Consider the following 19,140-nt stretch of genomic DNA (forward strand, 5'->3'; position numbering starts at 1 on the left):
CCCTTCAAAACAAGCAGACTAACCCTGTCATCAGTTTGAAACAAGATAGCTACACTTTACTGGGACGTGATGCGTCTCTTCCGCAGTTACCTTTGCGCGTGAAGTTTCAGTTAGCTTTAACTCGCTTCCTCTAAAGCTTCTTCGTTGTGGGGGTGAGGCCGAGAGAGTTAAGGTCAGGGCTTAGGTTAGCTTTAACATGCTTTTCCTCTTTAATCTGCGCGCAGTGTATGTTGCATAGGTCACTTAGGCATATGATTAGAAACGGTGGATTGATTAAAATCACTGATTTTAATTGTGATTTAAGTAATAGACTTAATCTTGTTTTGTATTTATACCGATAAAGGAAGTTAGTTTGCAACTAAATATAGTGTTTCTTGTGCAATAAGCCCTTATTTTCTAGCAGTAGGAAAAGTATACCTTACTTTTGCCTATGTAGGGCACGTGAAAACCCAGACAGACGTTTAATCTAGTGAATTAGACATGCTAGTTGTTAAAGCAAGCTTGATACAAGTAAAGTATCAAGGTGTTTAGGACAGTGACTAGAATGCAGTTAAAAAAGTGTATGAAATATCTGGAAATCTGAAAATAGTTTTAAACCAAAGAAATCCACTAAATAAAAGCTTGTCTAGTGCATGACTCTACTGATTGTTTTTGTTAATGGTACTCTCAACAGGTTTAGAACTAGAAGTTTTTGTAAATTCACATTTCATCTTACTTATAGATGAAGGAGGAAAACAGGGAGTGCTTATTTTGATTTTGGACAGGGTTTGGGTTTTGCTTTTAAATTTCTGAGGGAACGATTCACTGACTAAAACAAACAGCAGTTCCCTGTATGTGCAAGAGAGTAATGCTGTGAAATGCTTGTCCCTACTGCTTAGGCACTGATCTCTGTCACGTGTGCTTAATTTCTTCAAAGCTTCAGCCATAACTTGTGCTACTTAAGCTTTTAAATTTAATTTTGCTGTAATTTCCTAACATAACACACTTGAGTTGTTATGAGCCTAATATCAGCTTTTAAAACAAATTGTATTTATTCACAGTAACTATTTTTAGAATGTATCCAATTTCAAGTCTTAAGTCATTGTAAATGATTTAAGAAGGAAGCTGCTTTAAATATTTGAAGTGCTCTTAAGCACAAAAAAAGTATATTGTTTACCTGAAAGTATGTGTTAGTAACAGCTTTTTAAAATTTTTAGCATTTTATTTCAATAATTGAGACTTGCAGACTTCAAATTATTCCTTTGTTTTTCCCTTCTTGTATGTCAACTGAGATTTTTGCTTTTCTCTAGTGGAATAGCTAGAATGTGTATGATCACTGCCCAAGGTATTATATTTCACGGGCAAGTGTATTTCTTCTGGAAACTTTAAAAAAAAAATAAAATAAAAAAAGCCACTTGGGAATGTTGGAAGACAGTTCAAAACCAGCCACATCCTAAAATCTGTGAATCGTAAATTCATCAAGCTAAGAAGGCATTCTCATGTTAATTTTTTATCTTTTTAGCTGTTAATTTTTTGTGAGCTTGTGTAAAAGCAGAGGATTGTAAATAAGCTCTAAAGAAATGCTGTGTGGTATAATAATTTGATATATTTCATTAGTTTATGTTTTATGCCTCCCTTACATTGATATACCTTAATATGCAGTATTTGTTATTTCTGCAGTTGTGGTTATAAGTCCCACGTGCTTTCACAGTTACATTTCACTGTGGGAAGACAGAGCCAGACTCTCCTCAGAGGTGGGTAGTGGAAGGATGAGAGGCAGCAGACACAAGCTGGAACGTGGCAAATTCTGATTAGGTATAAGGAAAAGAAAATTACCATGAGGGTGGTGTTCAAGACTTGACTGGACCCAGACCTGAATTAGTGCGCTTGTTGGTGCACATAAAACTCTGAGCGTGTATGTATATATATGAACAGGGGTTTTGACTGAAATTGAGATGCCTATTTAATCTCTTACAGTTTGTAGCCGGATGTTTTCAATAAAGCGTTGTCTTTGTGCTTCATGGTACCTTTTGGTTAGGCAAACGGTGAGTCTGTAGAACTTCAAGTTCGAATAAATGTAAATATTAGCCATTGAAAAGGAGGGAGGGGGAAAAGTGTACTTCTCCAGACTGAGGAAGAAGTTTCCCTCATTGAATTTGGGGGAAGGTAGAGTGAGAAGCTTAGAGGTGACTGTTCTTCTGAGGATGAAGTGCATTCCAGGCTATTCCAAACTGGAACTGTTAAGGTGCACTCCTTTTGGATCTTCCCCATGGATATCTTGGAGATCTGGTATTTCGGTGGTGATGTGGTCATCCATTCTAGTGGGGCAATAGAGAGAACAGGTTTGGTGGGGGCTGTAAATACAATGTCAGGTTTTACTCTGTGGGAAACAAATTAATAGTTACTTAATGACTGCCCTGGTTTTGGCTGGGATAGAGTTATTTTTCTTCCTAGTCGCTGGCCTAGTGCTGTGTTTTGGATTTGGGGTGAGAATAATGTTGATAACTCCCTGATGCTTTAGTTGTTGCTGAGCAGGGCTTACTCTAGGCAAGGACTTTTTCAGCTTCTCGTACCACCCTGCCAGTGAGGAGCCTGAAGGTGCGTAAGAAGCTGGGAGGGGACACAGCCAGGACAGCTGACCCAAAGTGGCCAAAGGGATATTGCATACCATATGATACCATGCTGAACAAAAACAGCTAGGGGGAGTTGGCTGGGGGGGGTGGTGGTGCAGCTGCTGCTCGGGAACTGGCTGGACATCGGTCAGCGGGTGGTGAGCAGTTGCATTGTGCATCGCTTGTTTTGTAGATTCTTTTATCATTGTTATTATTTTCCCTTTCTTTTCTGTCCTATTAAATTGTTTTTATCTCAGCCCACGAGTTTCACTTTTTTCCCCGATTCTCTCCCCAGTCCCACTGGGGGTGTGAGCGAACAGCTGTGTGGTCCTTAGCTGCCTGCCAGGTTAAACCACAACAACCATTGAAACAACCATTAAAAATAGGAACGCAGAAATATAACTAGGTGTATAGAAATATAACTAGAAACAGTTCACACTTAATACAAACATTAATTTTTTAGCTCTCTTGCATTTCAAAAGATAAAGCATGTATCAAGTTCTAAAATCCCAGTCTGACTTGAGCTCTAGCCCTCTGTCCCTTTCTGCGAAGCTCCCATTTTGGAATACACCAGCCTAAGGGGTAACTGTATTTTAGTCCTGTTGAGGAAGGAATGGAGAAGGAAAAGAAGTTGGAATACTTTGAAGTCTGTTGAGTTAATAATGAACAGCTTTTTAAATTTTCAGTGTTTTAATAGCACATACTCTTGGGTAGGCACAACATTTTTTTATTTTTTTTTTTTTCTTAGGGCCCCTTCTTGTATTTAAAATAGGTTACAAAAAATGAAATATGTAAAGTTGTTTTTTTCTTATTTTTTTTCCATGTGGGCTGCCTCAAATGTAGACATTAGTGTATGTGGAAGAGATGGGTAAACTGTGAAATCAAATTTAGTTTTCATGGACCGTTATTTTCTGAAAGGAAGTTGAAATGAGAGGAGTTCAAATCTAAACTGTTAGAGGTCATCAGTTTTGCAGCCCTTTAATGGGGTATGTAAAGTGCGCTGATATTGCCTGACATTTTTTACGGTGAGAGGTAAATAATCGCAACACCAGGTTAGTAGAGGACACTGGTTGACTTTATTTTTTCTGCAGAAACAGGCCTGCAGTGAAAGTGAGCGAAGATGTTACCGTGCTTCAAACTTAAGTAATAGCTTGAGCTTCAAATTTGGCAGGATGCTAGCTAGAAAAACAGGGTCAAGACCTGGCAGAGAAGTGATCGTGTGTATATTTGTTTGCTCATGTATTATGCACCCAGTGTTCTTGGTCTGATTTTTAGAACAAGCAGTTTATTTGCTTGGTGCATAAGCTTTCAAAAATGTACTTATTTTGCAAAAGGAAGTTAATGCATGCAGAAAGACTGCTGTTCCTGGACAGAGTTCTGGTAGTTCGGTTCTCAGACTCCTGCAACGTGCCTGGTTTCTCTCTTTAGAAAGTTTAGAAAACTGAACGTTGCTAAATTAGTTTATTAAAAAAAAAGGGGGGGGGGGTAATTTGCATCTGAGTGCATGAAAAATAGAATGGCTAAAACTGCCAACATAACTGCTTCTGGAAGTAACTTCTTCACTTGCCAGAATGTGACTTGTGCCATTTTTTTAATTGCATGTAAAATGTGCTTTACTAACACAAGCATGTATTTGACCACGAACAGTGAGCTGTGTCTAAATTGTTCGCTGCCTTCTAGGGTGGGAGGTGGGGTCAGGCTACTGGTATCAGTGGATTGATGGCCCAAGGTTTCACTCTGTGAGGGTGGAATGAAAAAGCTTGTAGTGGTAAAAATGGTGTATGTCTGATACCTCAGGGTTTTTGAGAGATAGTCTTTTGAACATAGACTCTTGGTTTACTGTGCCAAGAATGAGAAAGGGTTAGGTATTGCTGTCTGAAGAGGGAAAAATAACATTGTAGAAAGATAATATTTTTGGAAATTAATCTGACCTCAGAGGCGTAAGTGGAGTTGTTTCCAGTGCAGTGTTCACATTTAACTTGGTAAGTTAAATCCTATCTATTCAAAAAAAGGTCTGTGTAACTTAAAATATGCAAGTTCTGAAAATATTTTTAGATGACCTTGTAGCATATCACTCAGGTTAATAACCTGTTACTTTGACCTTCCTCCCCACCCCCTTTCCTCTACCAAGTTGAGGAGCTTATCAGGCAATTTCCTCAAAGTATGCCCTGGAGAAACATGACATCAAAAATTCAAACAAAACATTGCAGGTGGATGAGCTGCTGTTCTTACTATGACTGGGTATGTCATTAAAATTATTTCAGTGTTCTCTGGGAACAGTTGTGTCTTCTGTAGTGGTTTGATCTAGTTCCCAAATGCTGATTTAATTGGAGAAAAAAATATTGTCTGTTATGTATTGGTAAAAATACACCTATTTAGGGGGAGACTCGTGTGAGAAGTGTTACAGTTCTCTTCCACATTCCTTACGCATTGCTTTAAAAATTTCCTTCCTGATGTTCCATGCTGTACGTTCACATTTCGTGTTCCCTTTATTGTGTTTATATATAATGAAGGTAAATGGTGCCCTGAAACCTTAATTTTGGTTAAGGTCCAACAAGTGTTACTGGCCATGATGAACGCAGGTGCTTACCTTCTTCTGCAGACATACTGTGGACCTTAAATCTGTGCATCATACGCTGTAGGTTCTTATGGATGTTGCATATGGAGTATGTCTATGCATACGTGCTTACAGAAGGTCACTTATCTTTGTTTTTTTCTTAAAGAATGTGGGTTTGGAATGAACAATTCCTGATGGAAGCATCTTATATGGGTATTTCACACCTGCAGCCTACATATAAATAATACATAAGTAATTTAGTGGCTGGGTCTTCACTAGGAGTTCTATTTGAAATTCTGAAGTGACTTTTTTCCTCAAAAAACTCCTAAACTCTGTTAAATGTCAGTGGACAGTTATATTGTCTGTTAAAAAGCTCTTGAATTTTCACGCTAGCAATCGGAGAGAAAAGTTGGACCTCTAGACAGCTTTGTTATTGGAAGTGTGGGGTTTTTTGGTTTTGACGTATCTTCTGTTCTTAAATTAAATGCATTTTATTTTCAGCTCAAGCTTGTGCAGATGTTCTGGCATTAGCCAAAGAAGCTAGAAAGCGAAATCTTGGTCCTCTTCATCCTTCCTTTAATATGATAAAAATAATAAGAGATGGACTGATGAGAAATCTTCCAGAAAACACTCACCAGTTGTCATCGGGCAGACTGTGTATTTCACTAACCAGAGTATCAGATGGCAAAAATGCACTGATATCTAATTTTAACTCTAAAGAAGAAGTTGTCCAGGTATGTTTATTTTTGGCAACTTTAAAAAGTTTCTGTAATCCTAAGTCCATTTAATGTCATCCATGGAATGGATTTCCATTTTAAACATTTTAGGATATTATGATTTTGACAGTATTTTAAAGTTGAATTCAAACTTCATTACTCTAAATTCACTTACTAGTTTTCCCAGTCAATGTATCTGCAAACTGGTTTAGTGAGTAGGTGCGAGGGATCAGTCTTAAAAAGGATATATGCCTTTGAAGTGCAGTGAATCTAATGAAACTATAACCTTCATGAATAAGAATTTTTTTTAAGGTCATTCTTATAAAAGCAGTGATCAAGAAACAGTCAAAATTAGCTTTTTAAGTTTCTTAATATCAGTTACAAAGCTAGTTTAATATGATCCCAGAATGTTGATATTTGTGTCCTCAGTTAGTTTGGTTACTCAGAAAATGTGTAGCTTGAGTGAATGATCATAAACTTTTCCTTGCTACTTAGCATTTCCAGAAATGGTCTTTTAGTGAGTCTTATAATGTTTTTAGATGAAGTGTGGTTATGTTCTAAAAAGGAAATTTAGAATACCCTCATCCTGTTTAAAATAATGCTTGATAATACCCTATTTTTTACATATCTTTTTATTCTAGTGTACTTGCTGGGGATTTTTTTGGTTGCTTGCTCAGTTGTTTTTGCTAACATCTAAAGAGATAAAGATAAATGATAATTTAAATAATGTAAGAGTTACCATTTGATTTACATGGTCTCATTTTCCAACAGGCTTTGATCTGTAGTTCATTTGTCCCTATTTATTGTGGCCTAATTCCACCGTCATTTAGAGGTGTGGTAAGTCTCTGTTGTTAAGATCTAAAAATAGTTCTGGCTATTCTGAAAGCATTAAGAGACAATGTATGTATATTTTTTTGTTACTCTACTGTAAAGTAAATAACCTTCATCATAGCTTCTAGTACTGTAGTTGTATGTTACAACTTTTCAAAAAAGCAAGGAAATACTAAATGTGTGGAAGATCTGTTACGTATATTTCTTCTCCACCCTGCAAAACACACACATGCATGGTGTCTCTCAAATTTCTTGCTTGCTGATGCAGTAATTAAGAGAGTATTCTAAGCTAGCAAGTATTTAACTTAAGGAGAAATATTTATTGAAGAAAGTGGTGCTCATTCACCTGCACAAATTTATAGGAAGTGTCACTTGTTTGTTTAAAAAAAAAAATCTTTTAAGATAGTTTATTGTATATCTTTGTTCTTGCTGTAGGTACATCTGCCTTAAAACTGGATTAAAGTTCCATGTTCAGTCAGATATAAAAGCTTTTTAATGTCTTCTGTCATTTGTATTCAGTGTAAGGTTGCTTTTTAAAGGTAAAGCATTGGTATATTAGTCTGTTATATTACTTCACAGGAACTGTTGGTTACAAAACCTCTTAATGCTTCACGGCTATACTGGGTTTTCTAAAATGCCCTGTGAACGGGGCAACCACTGCAGAAAAATTAGTATAGTTTATTGCAGCTGTTTGATTAATAGGTCTGGAAGCAGACGTGCATTTCAAGTCAAGGCAGTGACATTCATGGCTTTTTGTTACAGTACTGTATTAGCTTGCATTTGCATTCCTTCCAACTTTGGCTCTCCTTACACAAGGAGAGGGGAAGATACTGAAAGAAAACCCAAAACATCTTTAACGGTGGTTGATTACTGTTCTCAGGGCAATTTGCAAGGGCTAAAAGGTCAAGGATAGACATGAGATGTATTTCTTCTTCATGCTGAAATTTAAGCAAAAGTGATTAGAACTGTATAGGGATTTCTCTTTATCTGTACTTCTAAACCTTGTACGTCTCCTTAAACTCTTCCAGATTAAAGGTGTTATGAAAACAGGACGTTGGACTGAATCCAAGGTTTAGGTGGATCCAGGCTAATCTGGCTATTCAGTTCTTGTCACCAGACAACAATGTTATTTTAAAAGGCTTAGTTCAGAGTACAAAAACACACAAGTGATGCTTTATTTGGTCCTATTTTGAGGGAAGGGGAAGGAAGGAATCATTGTATCCTTTTGATCTTTGCAGTTATTTTGATATGATTTTCACGCTTAGGAGGCATTTTTGATGTAACGGGGTAAGAATACCACCATTGCATATGCTTGGCATGACTCCTGTAGGGCTTAAAACACAGTAGAATGTCAAGTATGTAGACTTCATATCATCTTGCTGTTTACTGGCTTGGTGCTTCATGCATGTGCACTTTAAAACAAAGACTTAAGGATAACTTTCAATAGGTATATCTAACTGCCAGTTGTGAAGCTTTTGGATGTGGTGGGTTTTGTCTGGGTTGTTTTTACCCCTTTCAAACGCAGCAATGGTTTTAGATTAAAAAATTAGTAGGGGGAACAGATAGACAGAAACTCCAAATAATTAAAACCATTTACCTCTGTAGAACAGTGACTCAGATGCGTACTTCCACCTTTTAATAATTTCACAAGAAGGCTGTGTGCTATGGCTCCTCCTTTGCCAAACCTGTTGTATTGTACTTGGTACTTCCACAAAGAACTTGGTGATTGCACATGTACTTCAGTGATTGCATTATATACCTATAGGAAGTTTCTCAGTAGCTGCTGGGTCTAAAGAGCATTCAAGAAAGCTGACAGGTAGGAACAGGCTGCTCTAGAAGAGTATGTTGGAATGTTGTTAACTGGCATTACAGGACAAAGCATGCTACTCAAAATGTTTAGCCTGGGAGCATAGGCAGACGCAGTTGTGTTACAGTCTTAAATGCTATTTAATTCTCGCATGGGAAGTCTGCTAGTTAAACATTTTCAGCCTTTGAGACTTCTTATTTCTGTTAATTTTTGTAGCGCTACGTGGATGGAGGAATCAGTGACAACTTACCTCACTATGAATCCAAAAATACCATCACGGTTTCGCCTTTCGCTGGGGAGTGTGATATCTGTCCAAAGGGGAATTCTGCCAACTTTCATGAAATGAATGTGACCAACACCAGCATTCAGCTTAGTTTGGGGAACCTTTATCGTTTAACGCAAGCTCTCTTTCCACCAGAACCTAAGGTAAGTCACTGCCTTCATGTCATTACTAAAATACCTTTCCATATAAAAGCCTTCCTTTTGCAGAAAGCTACAACAATCTTAGCGTTTTATCTAGTCATACAAACTTTTCTGGTGACATTTCTCTTCTTGTTCCTGTTTTTTTCTTTCATAGTTTGTCTTCATTCTCCTTATTTTTAGTCTCTCTCAGGCTAGAAATGCATGTCCTGCTATTGGCTTTTAGTATTTATTTGGGAATTAGCATGGGATTCTATCCTAAAATCAACATTGGTAAATTAATAACTGTCAGTTTGTAGTCCTTTCATGTTTACCTGCTAACCAGGTGCTTCAGAACTTTGAAGTTCTAAAGCTTTATGGTTTTGTAAAGTTCTCAAGTAATACTTCACACAGGCAATTTGTCTTTAAACTTTGCTAAGTGCTGTTAATTGCAGATCTGATGAGGGAAATGCTCTTGAATTGCTGTTGTGGAAGCTGGAAAAATGAAAACAGACTTTGTCAGTTGGCTTGGGATATACTGCAGAGAAGAAGTAATGTTCCTGACTGCTACAGATGTATTTTTTTTTTAATTGAGGGCTTTTTGACCACTTGAAGAAAAATGTTAAATTCTACTTATGTAGGCTTTAATTTTTTTGTAGTTGTTTTTTTTTTTTTTTGTCTAGGACTGCTGTGTAGGTGAGCTGGTGTTGCATCTGGTGAAAGATGTTTTCATATGAAAGACTAAGTCTGAGTTTGAGCATGAGAATTGCACAACTGACTTTTTATAGTTTTCGGAAGTGGGAAGCACTGGGAGGGAAGGAGGGGAATTGGCATACTCCAAGCCACCCTGTCTCATTGTTGCTTGTATCTGCTGAAAGGCTAGTCAAAGGAACAAAAGGGGTAGAAATTCTTGCAAACTGTTAGAGCGCTGTCCTTTTAGGTGAATAATTCAGTGCATCTGTAATAGCTGAAAGAATAGTTCACGTACTCATGATCATGTATGCATTATCACAGTAGGCATATTAACCTGAATCTGTTGAATTATAGCAATTGCTAATGTAAATTTTTCTTACAAGAATGGAGGGTAGATGGAAGTGTGGTGTGGTGGGGTTTTTTTTGTTTTTTTTTTTATTCTGCAAACTGTTGATCTTAAGTTGAATCTCCTTTTATTTGTCTAACTCATTTACCCTATGCTTGCAGGTACTAGGAGAGATCTGTGAGCAAGGATATTCAGATGCCCTTAAATTCTTGAAAGAGAATGGTATGTTACACTTTTGGATAATTACTGATGATGTGGTCTTAACCTGATTTTAAAAAAAAATGTAAAAGGGTGAGGGGGTTATAAGTAGCTAAGAAGGGGCTAGGTCTTTGAGGTTTTTGAAAGGATCGTGGTAAGTTTAGTTTTTGTAGAAATTACATAGCTGTAGTAACTATTCACCTGAGGTAAGTTGTGCTGCCACACAGAAATTGAATTTTTGGGGTTTTGTCAAATTTGTGTGAATGTTAAGGTATTATTAAGTGAAATTACCAAAGAATTCCAGTTCTAGGGAAATGGTATTAGTAGTTTCTTTTGTGTTAATCATGAAGGATAGGAATAGGCTATTGTCTCCAACTCCTGTGAAACCTGTATCTTCTTATCACCTCCTCTTTGCTGTCATCCAAGTGAATTTCTAGGTATAGCCTTATAGTCCAGAACTGGGAGCTGTCGGACAACAACATAAACTCAGTCACAGGCAAATCCTGAGTCTGTATCACGAAAGACTTTAGAAGAAGATGACTTGTAATGTGGCAGTTGTTGGGACCCAGATAAGTTTAGGAAGAATTCAAAGTTGTTCTGCTCTACTCCTACAATTCTAGCAACGAATTTTATATTAATGAATATTACTGCTCTGCACACCTGGAGACAAACAAGTTAAAGACAGTAACTTAATATTAGTATGAAGTTAACCATGTGTTAAATATGCCTAGCCCCTGTAGTCTTTGGCTGCAGAAGCAAATTGGTACTGGGTTGGATTAGGGGAATGGAAACTGAAATGTGATGTTTGCACTATTACAGACAGTATCATCTGCAGTATTGTAATACAGTCATAGATTGATGTGCTCACTGCTTATACTCTGTCTGTAATAAACTAAACATTTAGTTTATAAACTAAATGTTTATAACTAAACATTAAATATTCAAGTTTTCTTGGAACAATTTTCTTCACTGTTAAAGAATGTCATGGTTCTGCTTAAGAGTTTGATTTTTCTAGTAATATTATTAAATATTTAATGAGAGAGTCCTGCTTTATACCTTTTACCAGGTGATTAAAAGCACAAGCTGCACAAAGAGCCTGTAATTTGTGGTTGTCTGTGCTAAGATGGGTTCCGTTGCTGTACTACTCCCACAACTTTCCTGTGTGCACGTTTCCACCTGACACTAACATCTGAGTTTCCTTGCAGCTCTTCCTTAGTGTCTTTCCTCCATGCCCTCTGTGTCTTGTGCTATTGTCCTCCTTTTCACACTACTGATCCTGTGATCACCTTTGTTCTTATTCTGTCACAAGTTTGTCTTGCTTCAAGCTTAATCACTGATGATTATAACCTTTCCAAACATTCATTATGCATCTCCTTTCTTGTTATTTCAACTGTAGGAGTTAATTTCCGCCCCAATGTGTTGCAGAAATCCCCCCCCCCCCCCCCCCCCCGCCTGTAACACTTCAGATAACTTTCTTGTTAAATTCATTGTATATTCTTTTGACATTTGTCTTTTAGGAGTAATTGTAAGTAGGATACAGATTCTGTTGTATGTAGATATGGATCCTAGTCAAATTTGTTAGTCTTTTTATATATATAACTTTTTAATGATTTTCTGGAAACCAAGTATAAATACCCTTCTTGTATTTTTCACTTTGCGCTCATTATCTAGTGCTTGTTTCAAAGGTAATTATTAGTGCCATTTCTTAATTGGCACCGGTTTTGCAAGGCAACCAGTGATGACTTAGATCTGTACTTTGGATATATCTTAAAACAATATTGTACCCTACTCACCTTCCTTCTCCACCCTGTTGTAGCAATGCCTCAAAGTAGTTATGTGATAACTGCCATGTCAAATTTCCCAATGTCTGATGTAGTTCAGGTGGGTTTTTGTTTTTTTTTTCAAATATATATTAAATCAGTTTTTCCTCCTCTCTTTTAAATATTTGCTTTCTTGCTGGAAAACAACTTTGGTAAATGAATGTATGTTTCCAGTGGAGTTTTGTTTAATTTTCTTTTTTTTTTCCTTTCCTTTAGAACCTGTTTTAAAGACCTAAACCTGCAAAAGAGCATTCATCAGTGTGATTAAATGTTTGTGGGATTATAAGAACAAGTGTATTTGACATTGGGTTGATAATGTTCCCTCAGGATAGGTCTTTGTATAGACTACAGGTACTCTGAAGACCCATGGATCAAGCCTAAGTGGAAGCTCTTGATTCTTTCAGGTATTCTGAAGGACTCAATTTATATCCACTTGTCCTTCACAAAAAGAAATCCTCATGAGGCTGCACAACACATTGACCATATGAAGAAAAAAAACCTGGCAGAAAATAACAGAGTAGAAACTTTGAAAATGGAAGTGCTTAATGACCAGCTGAAGCAAAATCCGTGGCCTTTGGAGAAGACCATATTTGAGAGTCTACCTCCTAGACTTCGTAAAGGTAAATGCTTCAGACTGTTTCCTATAACTTTGGATGGCAAGCTTTGATTTCTTTCCGCTCCCTGCTTACTCATAATTTGCATAAGATGTTTTTTATTTAATCTTTTAACTGCCTGTGATATTGGAGACTAGCTCAATCCCAAAAAGTTCTTTGAATAGTTATTAAATGTGAACATGTACATTTTGATTTAGCTACAGAAATAAGAATGAAGCAGGAGGAAGGAGCTGCTTCCAGCACTGCAGAGTTGTGAATTGAATTCTCATTTGGTTTTGGATAAACTTGTATGTGCACAGTATTTTTGTAAGCGTATATTTCACACCAAAGTTAAACCTCAAATCCAAATGCTGGTTATCCTCATCTAATTTTTTAAAACAGGCTTCTGTAGATTTCTAATTCTCTGGCTTTCCTGTCTTTTTAATAAGCTGTTAATAGAACAAACCCACTTTTGATATTTCTTTAATCTATAACTTTTACCTAGTGGGGTTTTTTGTGGATGCTGGTCAGTATTTTCAAGATGTGAAATTTGTGACCCCAGTAATCTACGAGAAGAAAATTTGAAGTGTGATATTTCTTACAACTATATGTAACAATGGGAATACACGGAACTCTAGAATTTAAACAAAATCCTTAGAGTCCTAACAAGACAGGAATGCTATCTAAAATCCATAAGTATTTTTGGAGAGGTGAGCTTCATGTCCTGTTATTATAAATTAATTCTTATACTTACTGCTTAAAAGTTCTGGGTAATGCCTTTTGCCCCTGTGGCATGAGTCAGTGTTTCCCATATTTTGAAATAGCATAGAGAAGGTTTATAGTAAGAGTGCCTTGAGATTACTACTTTCATTTTCTATCTGAGCCTTGTTCAGTAACACTTGATAATGTTGGCTGAAGATTGTCAAACTTTGAGCAACTTATTTAAACTGTTTTCAAATAGTCTAACATCTTGTTCAAAACCAATTATTCTTAAGCACTGCAGGAAGCTTGTAAAGAACAGAATGGATTCTGCGCTCAATTCTCTAAACTCTTCCCAATGCGGGTGATATCCTATCTGATGCTACCGTACACGCTACCAGTGGAGTCTGCTTACTCTGTTGCTTTACGGTAAGGAACTTTTAATAAACTGTTTTAGAATTATTATGCTTTTGGAAATTTACTCATTGAGAGCTCATTCAGTGTTGTAGGCATTCTACTACTCTAGAATTCAAGTGGTAACTGTCCAAAGACCATTATTTCTACCTACATAATGCATCCTCCTAAAGCCTCTATAGTCTAAGTCTAGATAAATAAATATACTAAGATGATTCCTAGACAACTTACTGTTACTACTAGTAGCTGCCTTGTAATTGCTCGAAAGAAGCACCCTTAATTGTGTTTTCCAGAAGCACGTTCTTTATTACTATTACTATATTCTGCAGTGGTATTTGAACTTTATCCAGATAGTTCTTGAGCTTTAGCTTCTTTCTGAAGTCAGGAGTGAAATCCAGTGTTTACTCACCATACAAATTTTCTTACCAGGTTTGTTTAGGTTGACTGAAAGTTGTGCTCTTGGAACAGGGCTTAATTCTGTAAGTTTTTCAATTCCTGTAAAGGAGAAATTACAATAAATGAATGCACCGTGAACCCTAAGCTTTGTTCTTGCTTAAGAGAATTCCAGTCCTTGAGCAGCATATGTCATTACTATCTTTAGAAAATATTTGAAAAATCAAAATGTTCTGCAAATGGAACCACAGAGGACTCCAGTAAAGTAGTTTGTTTCTGTGTCTCTTAATGTGGCACTTTGGTGCCATTTTTTGGTGGATGGGGATAAAGCAAGTTTCAACACCATTTTAATGTGTTTTTTTCCACCTCATCCCTCTCCGGTGTAACTGACTTCTAATAAGAGTGTCATAAAGAAAAAAAATACATTTGTGACATGGTTCCTGTTTCTGCCTTCTATTTGTTCTTCCATTGTGCTTTTCTTTTGTTCTTCCTTCCACTTAACTTTAAACTGACCAGAAAGTTCCTACTGCACAGAAAGAAGTCTTGGAGACAGGAGTATTTTGTAGGCTTCCTAACTGTTGGTCATAGGGTGTGGAATGCATATACTGGTCAGCCACTCAGCATAGATCAAAGATGCAGTGGTCTGTGCTGCCCTTTTTCTTAGCTCATAGAAGAGATGAGTGAGCTAAATAGGAATTCAGGGAGGTTGGGAAGATCTGGAGAGCTTGGTGGGGCAGTTAACTTGGGGAGAATGAAAGCTATGTTACTTTGTTGGATGTTGGACATGGTATGTAAAAATATAATGCAGATTAGATCTACTGCTTACAAAACAATTGTGTTTTGGTTTTAGGTTAGTAAACTGGTTTCCTGACATGCCTGCTGATGTTCAGTGGATGCAAGAACAGCTTTGTCGTATTGCTGGTACGGTTTATTCCCAGGCTAAAAGCAAGCTGTTCTGTACATCCAGGTAAAGTGGAGCGCTGCTGCATGCCAATGATGCATTTTTAGAAATTCTCTCTTTTGTCAGAGCTTCAAGTACTAGTAAGTTTCTCTCCTAAAACAGGATTTAATAATTTTCTCAAAGGTAACACAAAACATTTCTCACTGCTTCTAATATTTAGCATTGTTTCTTAGGTATATTTTCTGGTGGTGCTTGTTTATAGCTTATCAATGACAGCTACATATTGTAGATGAAGAGGTGTTGCCTGTTGGTAGGCTTATGCTTTTTGGAGTGTTATGAAGCTGGCATTGGACTGAGAACAGAGACCTTGTTTCTTCTCTGCTCCACAGTAGTTGGAGCAGTCGGGAAGAAAAGAGGAAAAGATTGCTTAAGATGTTCTAAATCAGATGTAGCAGGTAGGAACTGGAAAAGATTGGCAAAAATACTAGGTTCTTAGGAGTCTGGACAGGAAAGGTTGTAAGAGTTTAAAAGTAGGTGAATATGAAGGACAGTCTTGTAAGACAGTTGGGGAGAATTAAAATAAGACACATACAGAAAATTATTAGGAACCTCTATTTCCATGGAACAGAAACCTCTACTGTAACCTGCTTGTAACTATGTTCATTATGCTTCTCTTACCAAGCTAGTGTGAGATTTAGCCTTTCAGACTTTTTACTTCTGTTAAACTTTGTAGCACTATGTGTATGGAGGAATCTGTGACAACTCACCTCGGTATGAATCTAAGAATACCATTACTGTTTCACTTTTTGCTGGGGAATGTAGTATTTGCCCAAGGAGCTCTGCAAACTTTCACTAAATTAATATGACCAATATTCAGCTTAGATTTTCTTGCTAAAAAATGGACTTGTTGCTGGAACAGTGTTGCACAGCCATGCCAGAGTAGTGTTAAAAGTAGAGAAACATAGGTGCTCTCTGAGCTCCAAATGCTTATGAATATGAAGTCTCCTGAGATTTGGTCTGAAAAAGCATAAATCCAGACTTCTGCAGAGTAGGTCATATCTATTTTACTGTATATTTTCTGATGATTATCTCAACTCTTGGAGTTGCTGGGTAGGAGGTAGAAGAAGGGGGAGAGAAATTAGGCCGAAAAGCTATTAGGAGTGAACAGAATTCTTAAACACTTCATAAAAGCTTCCAAGAGATGGCTGTAGCACTGGAGATTCCTAACTGCAGCAGTTATTTCAGTTAAAGCATTGGCATGTTCTAGGTACAGCACATTTTTTAAATTAAAACAAAAAATGTTCTTTTATTCGAGCCAAGAGTTACTGAGTCTTCCTGGTTTTAGTGCCCTGGCACTGCCCCGTCAGAAATGGAGGTTTGATATGTCCAAGAAGAACTGCTTGATCCTACTTCCTTATAAGAAGCTTTACTAGGTTCTGCATTGGCATCGTGAAAGAGCCGATTCATACGCTCCATCCCTTAGAAGTACAGAGTAGTCGAACTTACTGTTAAAGGTTCAAGCTTAACGGAAGACTTAATGAGGTTGAAGCTTGGGTTTCCTTCACCCTCTGGAAGTATTAAATGATGGCTTTATATTAGGATGTAAAGATACTTTCTTTTCCAATATTCAATTTTATCCAGAATTCAGAAGCACTTAATTCCTGTATACAAATAGCCTCTCTTCTCCTTTCTTGAAATCAGTTAAAGCCTTTTCTTCTATAACACTAGTTGGCTTTTGAGGTCATCTCTCTGAGCAGAAATGTAGTTCTTGGTATGTATTTTCTATCATCCTACTGTCATCTCTTCAGTAATTTGATACCACATGTAATCCAATGTCCTTTTTTCCTTCTTTTCTTAATGATTTTTCTGACTCCTTTCCACAATAAATTTGGGTATAGTCATCTTCCTGCTTTTACCCTTATTTAGCAGCTTCTTGATGTTGCTCATATTCCAGCCTTACCAATTATGAGACTCTTCGTCTGGAATGGGCATTTAGAAGGTGCAATATCAACTCTCTCAGATCTAACCTCTCAGAGGAGTCATTGGGTCATTATGTGTGATTAACCAGAAACATTGTTTCTCTTCTTGTGGAAAGGGAAGTTCTTGGCTATAAAACTGAACATGGTGGTCATGTGGCTTCTGCTGTTTGCTTTTATGGTATCTTCAGGGTGATCAGCTCCCACTGAACTGTTAGCACTGTCAAACTTCTAAGTTTTCTGAAGCCTTCCTTTAAGTGGATTGCCTCTTCAAGTAGCTAGGTCTCGAGGCTCCAGGTGTAGAATCCTGCATCATATTCTACAGGTGACTCTCTGTGGGCTTGTACTTTGTTTCAGCATCCATCAAGAATTTACTGCTGCTTTTGCAGAAAGTAATCCTATCAGATCTAGCTTCTGGTTTGGAATCAAACTTAAATCTCATGAAAATATGCAATGTTTACAGTTTGAAAATCCTTTTAGGAAACTTAACCTGGTGGATGGTATCTTCTAGTGCACCTAAACTTCAGGTATGGAAACTGGTGTTGAAATGTGCGTATGGAGAGTTGGTTGGGGTTTTTTGTGCGAGAGGGGGCGTTGCGGGTTGTATTGGGTTTTTTCCCAAAAGCACTGCAAGAGAGGAGAGAGAACTTGTTTTGTTTTGGTGGTGTGTTTTGTTTTTTTTTTTTTTAAAAAAAGCCAACCAACAAAACCCCCTGGGTATTCTTGGTGACAACTTCAGTTCCCTGTTTCTCAAATTTGAAAATACTAATGTGGTGATTCAGGTGCTGGTTTAGAGTGTAGGAAAGTTCTGTTCCAGCTGTTCAAATTGGTGATAATTAGCTGGTGGTAAAATGGCATGCAGAGGTGGCATTTGGGAAGCTGAACAACTATATTTGCTACTCAACTTGTAAATGTTAAGACTATTCTTGTTAATGTTCAGTTAGTGCTGTGATTGATAAATCAGCAAATATTCCAAGTAGATAGCTGGGGGGAGATCAGGACGATTTAAAAGGTATTGTACAAACTGTGTCTACCCTTCTGAGTTCATCAGAATGGTGTGACTTTCAGTGTAACTATTTTACACCTACTTCTGAGGACAACACAGAATGGTAGAGTGCTCCTCTTCTACCCAGGATCGTTTCAAGATCCTTTTCCTGTTGTCCCATATCCTAAGTCACTAAATGAATGCATTAACTATAGAATTAACTATTTTCCTCTAGTGTTCTTCCTTATATGAAGATTTCCTGTCAAATATCTGAACAGTGGTAGAAACATCATTGAAACACTAATAATCTTTTTCTTTTTTTAAACAGGAAAGACAATTATGCATCGCTAAGAAAATGTCAAACTGTCCCATCTACTATGGAATTTCATTCTTCATATTGCCACCTTAAAATGCCTCACTCTTCTGCAGACCTTGAAACCTGGCTCTGGGAATCTTCATGCTTCGTGCACTCAGCCATGAAAAATGCTTCCGCTAACATGCAGAAGCATTCAGATTTAAACTCCTATCCTAATTTTCTCCCAAATTCTGATGAGTCTGGGTTGGAAATCGATTTTGACTCTTCCTCAGAGACAAGCTTCCAAACTGCTCCAGAGTATTAATTTGGAAGTAGATTCTGCAGTTTCCAAAATTCCAATTTTACAGAGAAATTGAAATCCTAAAGGACTAAAGATTTTTTTTATTGCCAATAAGTCTTGGAAAATTACTTGTTTACAGATTCCTGACAGATCTGCCTTGGGAATTCTGCTGTTTTAAGGATTATAAAAACAGTGGCTGCTATACTAAGTGACAGACTACAGTTCTGTCGAAGCACCAGCTCAATCAACTGTAGGAAGACTTGTAGTAAACAGTGTCTCTCTGGAATAAATTTTAAAAAAATCTACTTTGAGTATAAAAATGTAAATTTTGTAAACAGGTTGTTAGACAAAGAAGCATTGATAACAAAAGCTTTTTAAAAATAGAATTCTTAACAATATTATGTGTTTGGATTACTTTTATAGCACTTAAATGAAATTGGACTTTTATTTCATAAAGGGAAATACACAAATGAGCTTTTTAGTGGCCTCCAGTGTCAGTTTGCCTTATGTTTAAACATGCTGTTGTGTTTATGGAAAAGTTGTCTGCACGAGATACTGTGGGAACAGTATTAGTCTAGGTTGTTTTATGTATTCCGCAGTTTGTATTACTTCTCTATAGCTCTTT

At 37.1% G+C, this 19,140-nt stretch overlaps 1 protein-coding gene across 1 annotated transcript; it reads left to right on the plus strand.

Annotated features, from left to right (window-relative positions):
* The first annotated feature begins 5,163 nt into the window (after positions 1-5,163).
* LOC104135158 (patatin-like phospholipase domain-containing protein 2) lies at positions 5,164-19,134 on the plus strand. Its single transcript, XM_009648772.2, has 9 exons — positions 5,164-5,173; positions 5,650-5,882; positions 6,636-6,701; positions 8,719-8,928; positions 10,102-10,162; positions 12,363-12,578; positions 13,547-13,679; positions 14,908-15,024; positions 18,248-19,134. Exons 1-9 carry the CDS (start codon positions 5,164-5,166, stop codon positions 18,537-18,539), a joined length of 1,338 nt encoding a protein of 445 aa, XP_009647067.2. The 3' UTR covers positions 18,540-19,134.
* Positions 19,135-19,140: the final 6 nt, after the last annotated feature.

Source organism: Egretta garzetta, unplaced genomic scaffold (genome assembly GCF_000687185.1).
Source record: "Egretta garzetta isolate BGI_Z169 unplaced genomic scaffold, ASM68718v1 scaffold81, whole genome shotgun sequence".
Taxonomy (NCBI): Eukaryota; Metazoa; Chordata; class Aves; order Pelecaniformes; family Ardeidae; genus Egretta; species Egretta garzetta.

What these genes read in the sequence shown, in the direction of transcription:
- LOC104135158 (XM_009648772.2), top strand. An exon ending in CACCGTCATTTAGAGGTGTG is followed by an intron (nt 6,702 to 8,718) that starts GTAAGTCTCTGT and finishes TAATTTTTGTAG; the next exon opens with CGCTACGTGGATGGAGGAAT. An exon ending in TAAATTCTTGAAAGAGAATG is followed by an intron (nt 10,163 to 12,362) that starts GTATGTTACACT and finishes TGATTCTTTCAG; the next exon opens with GTATTCTGAAGGACTCAATT.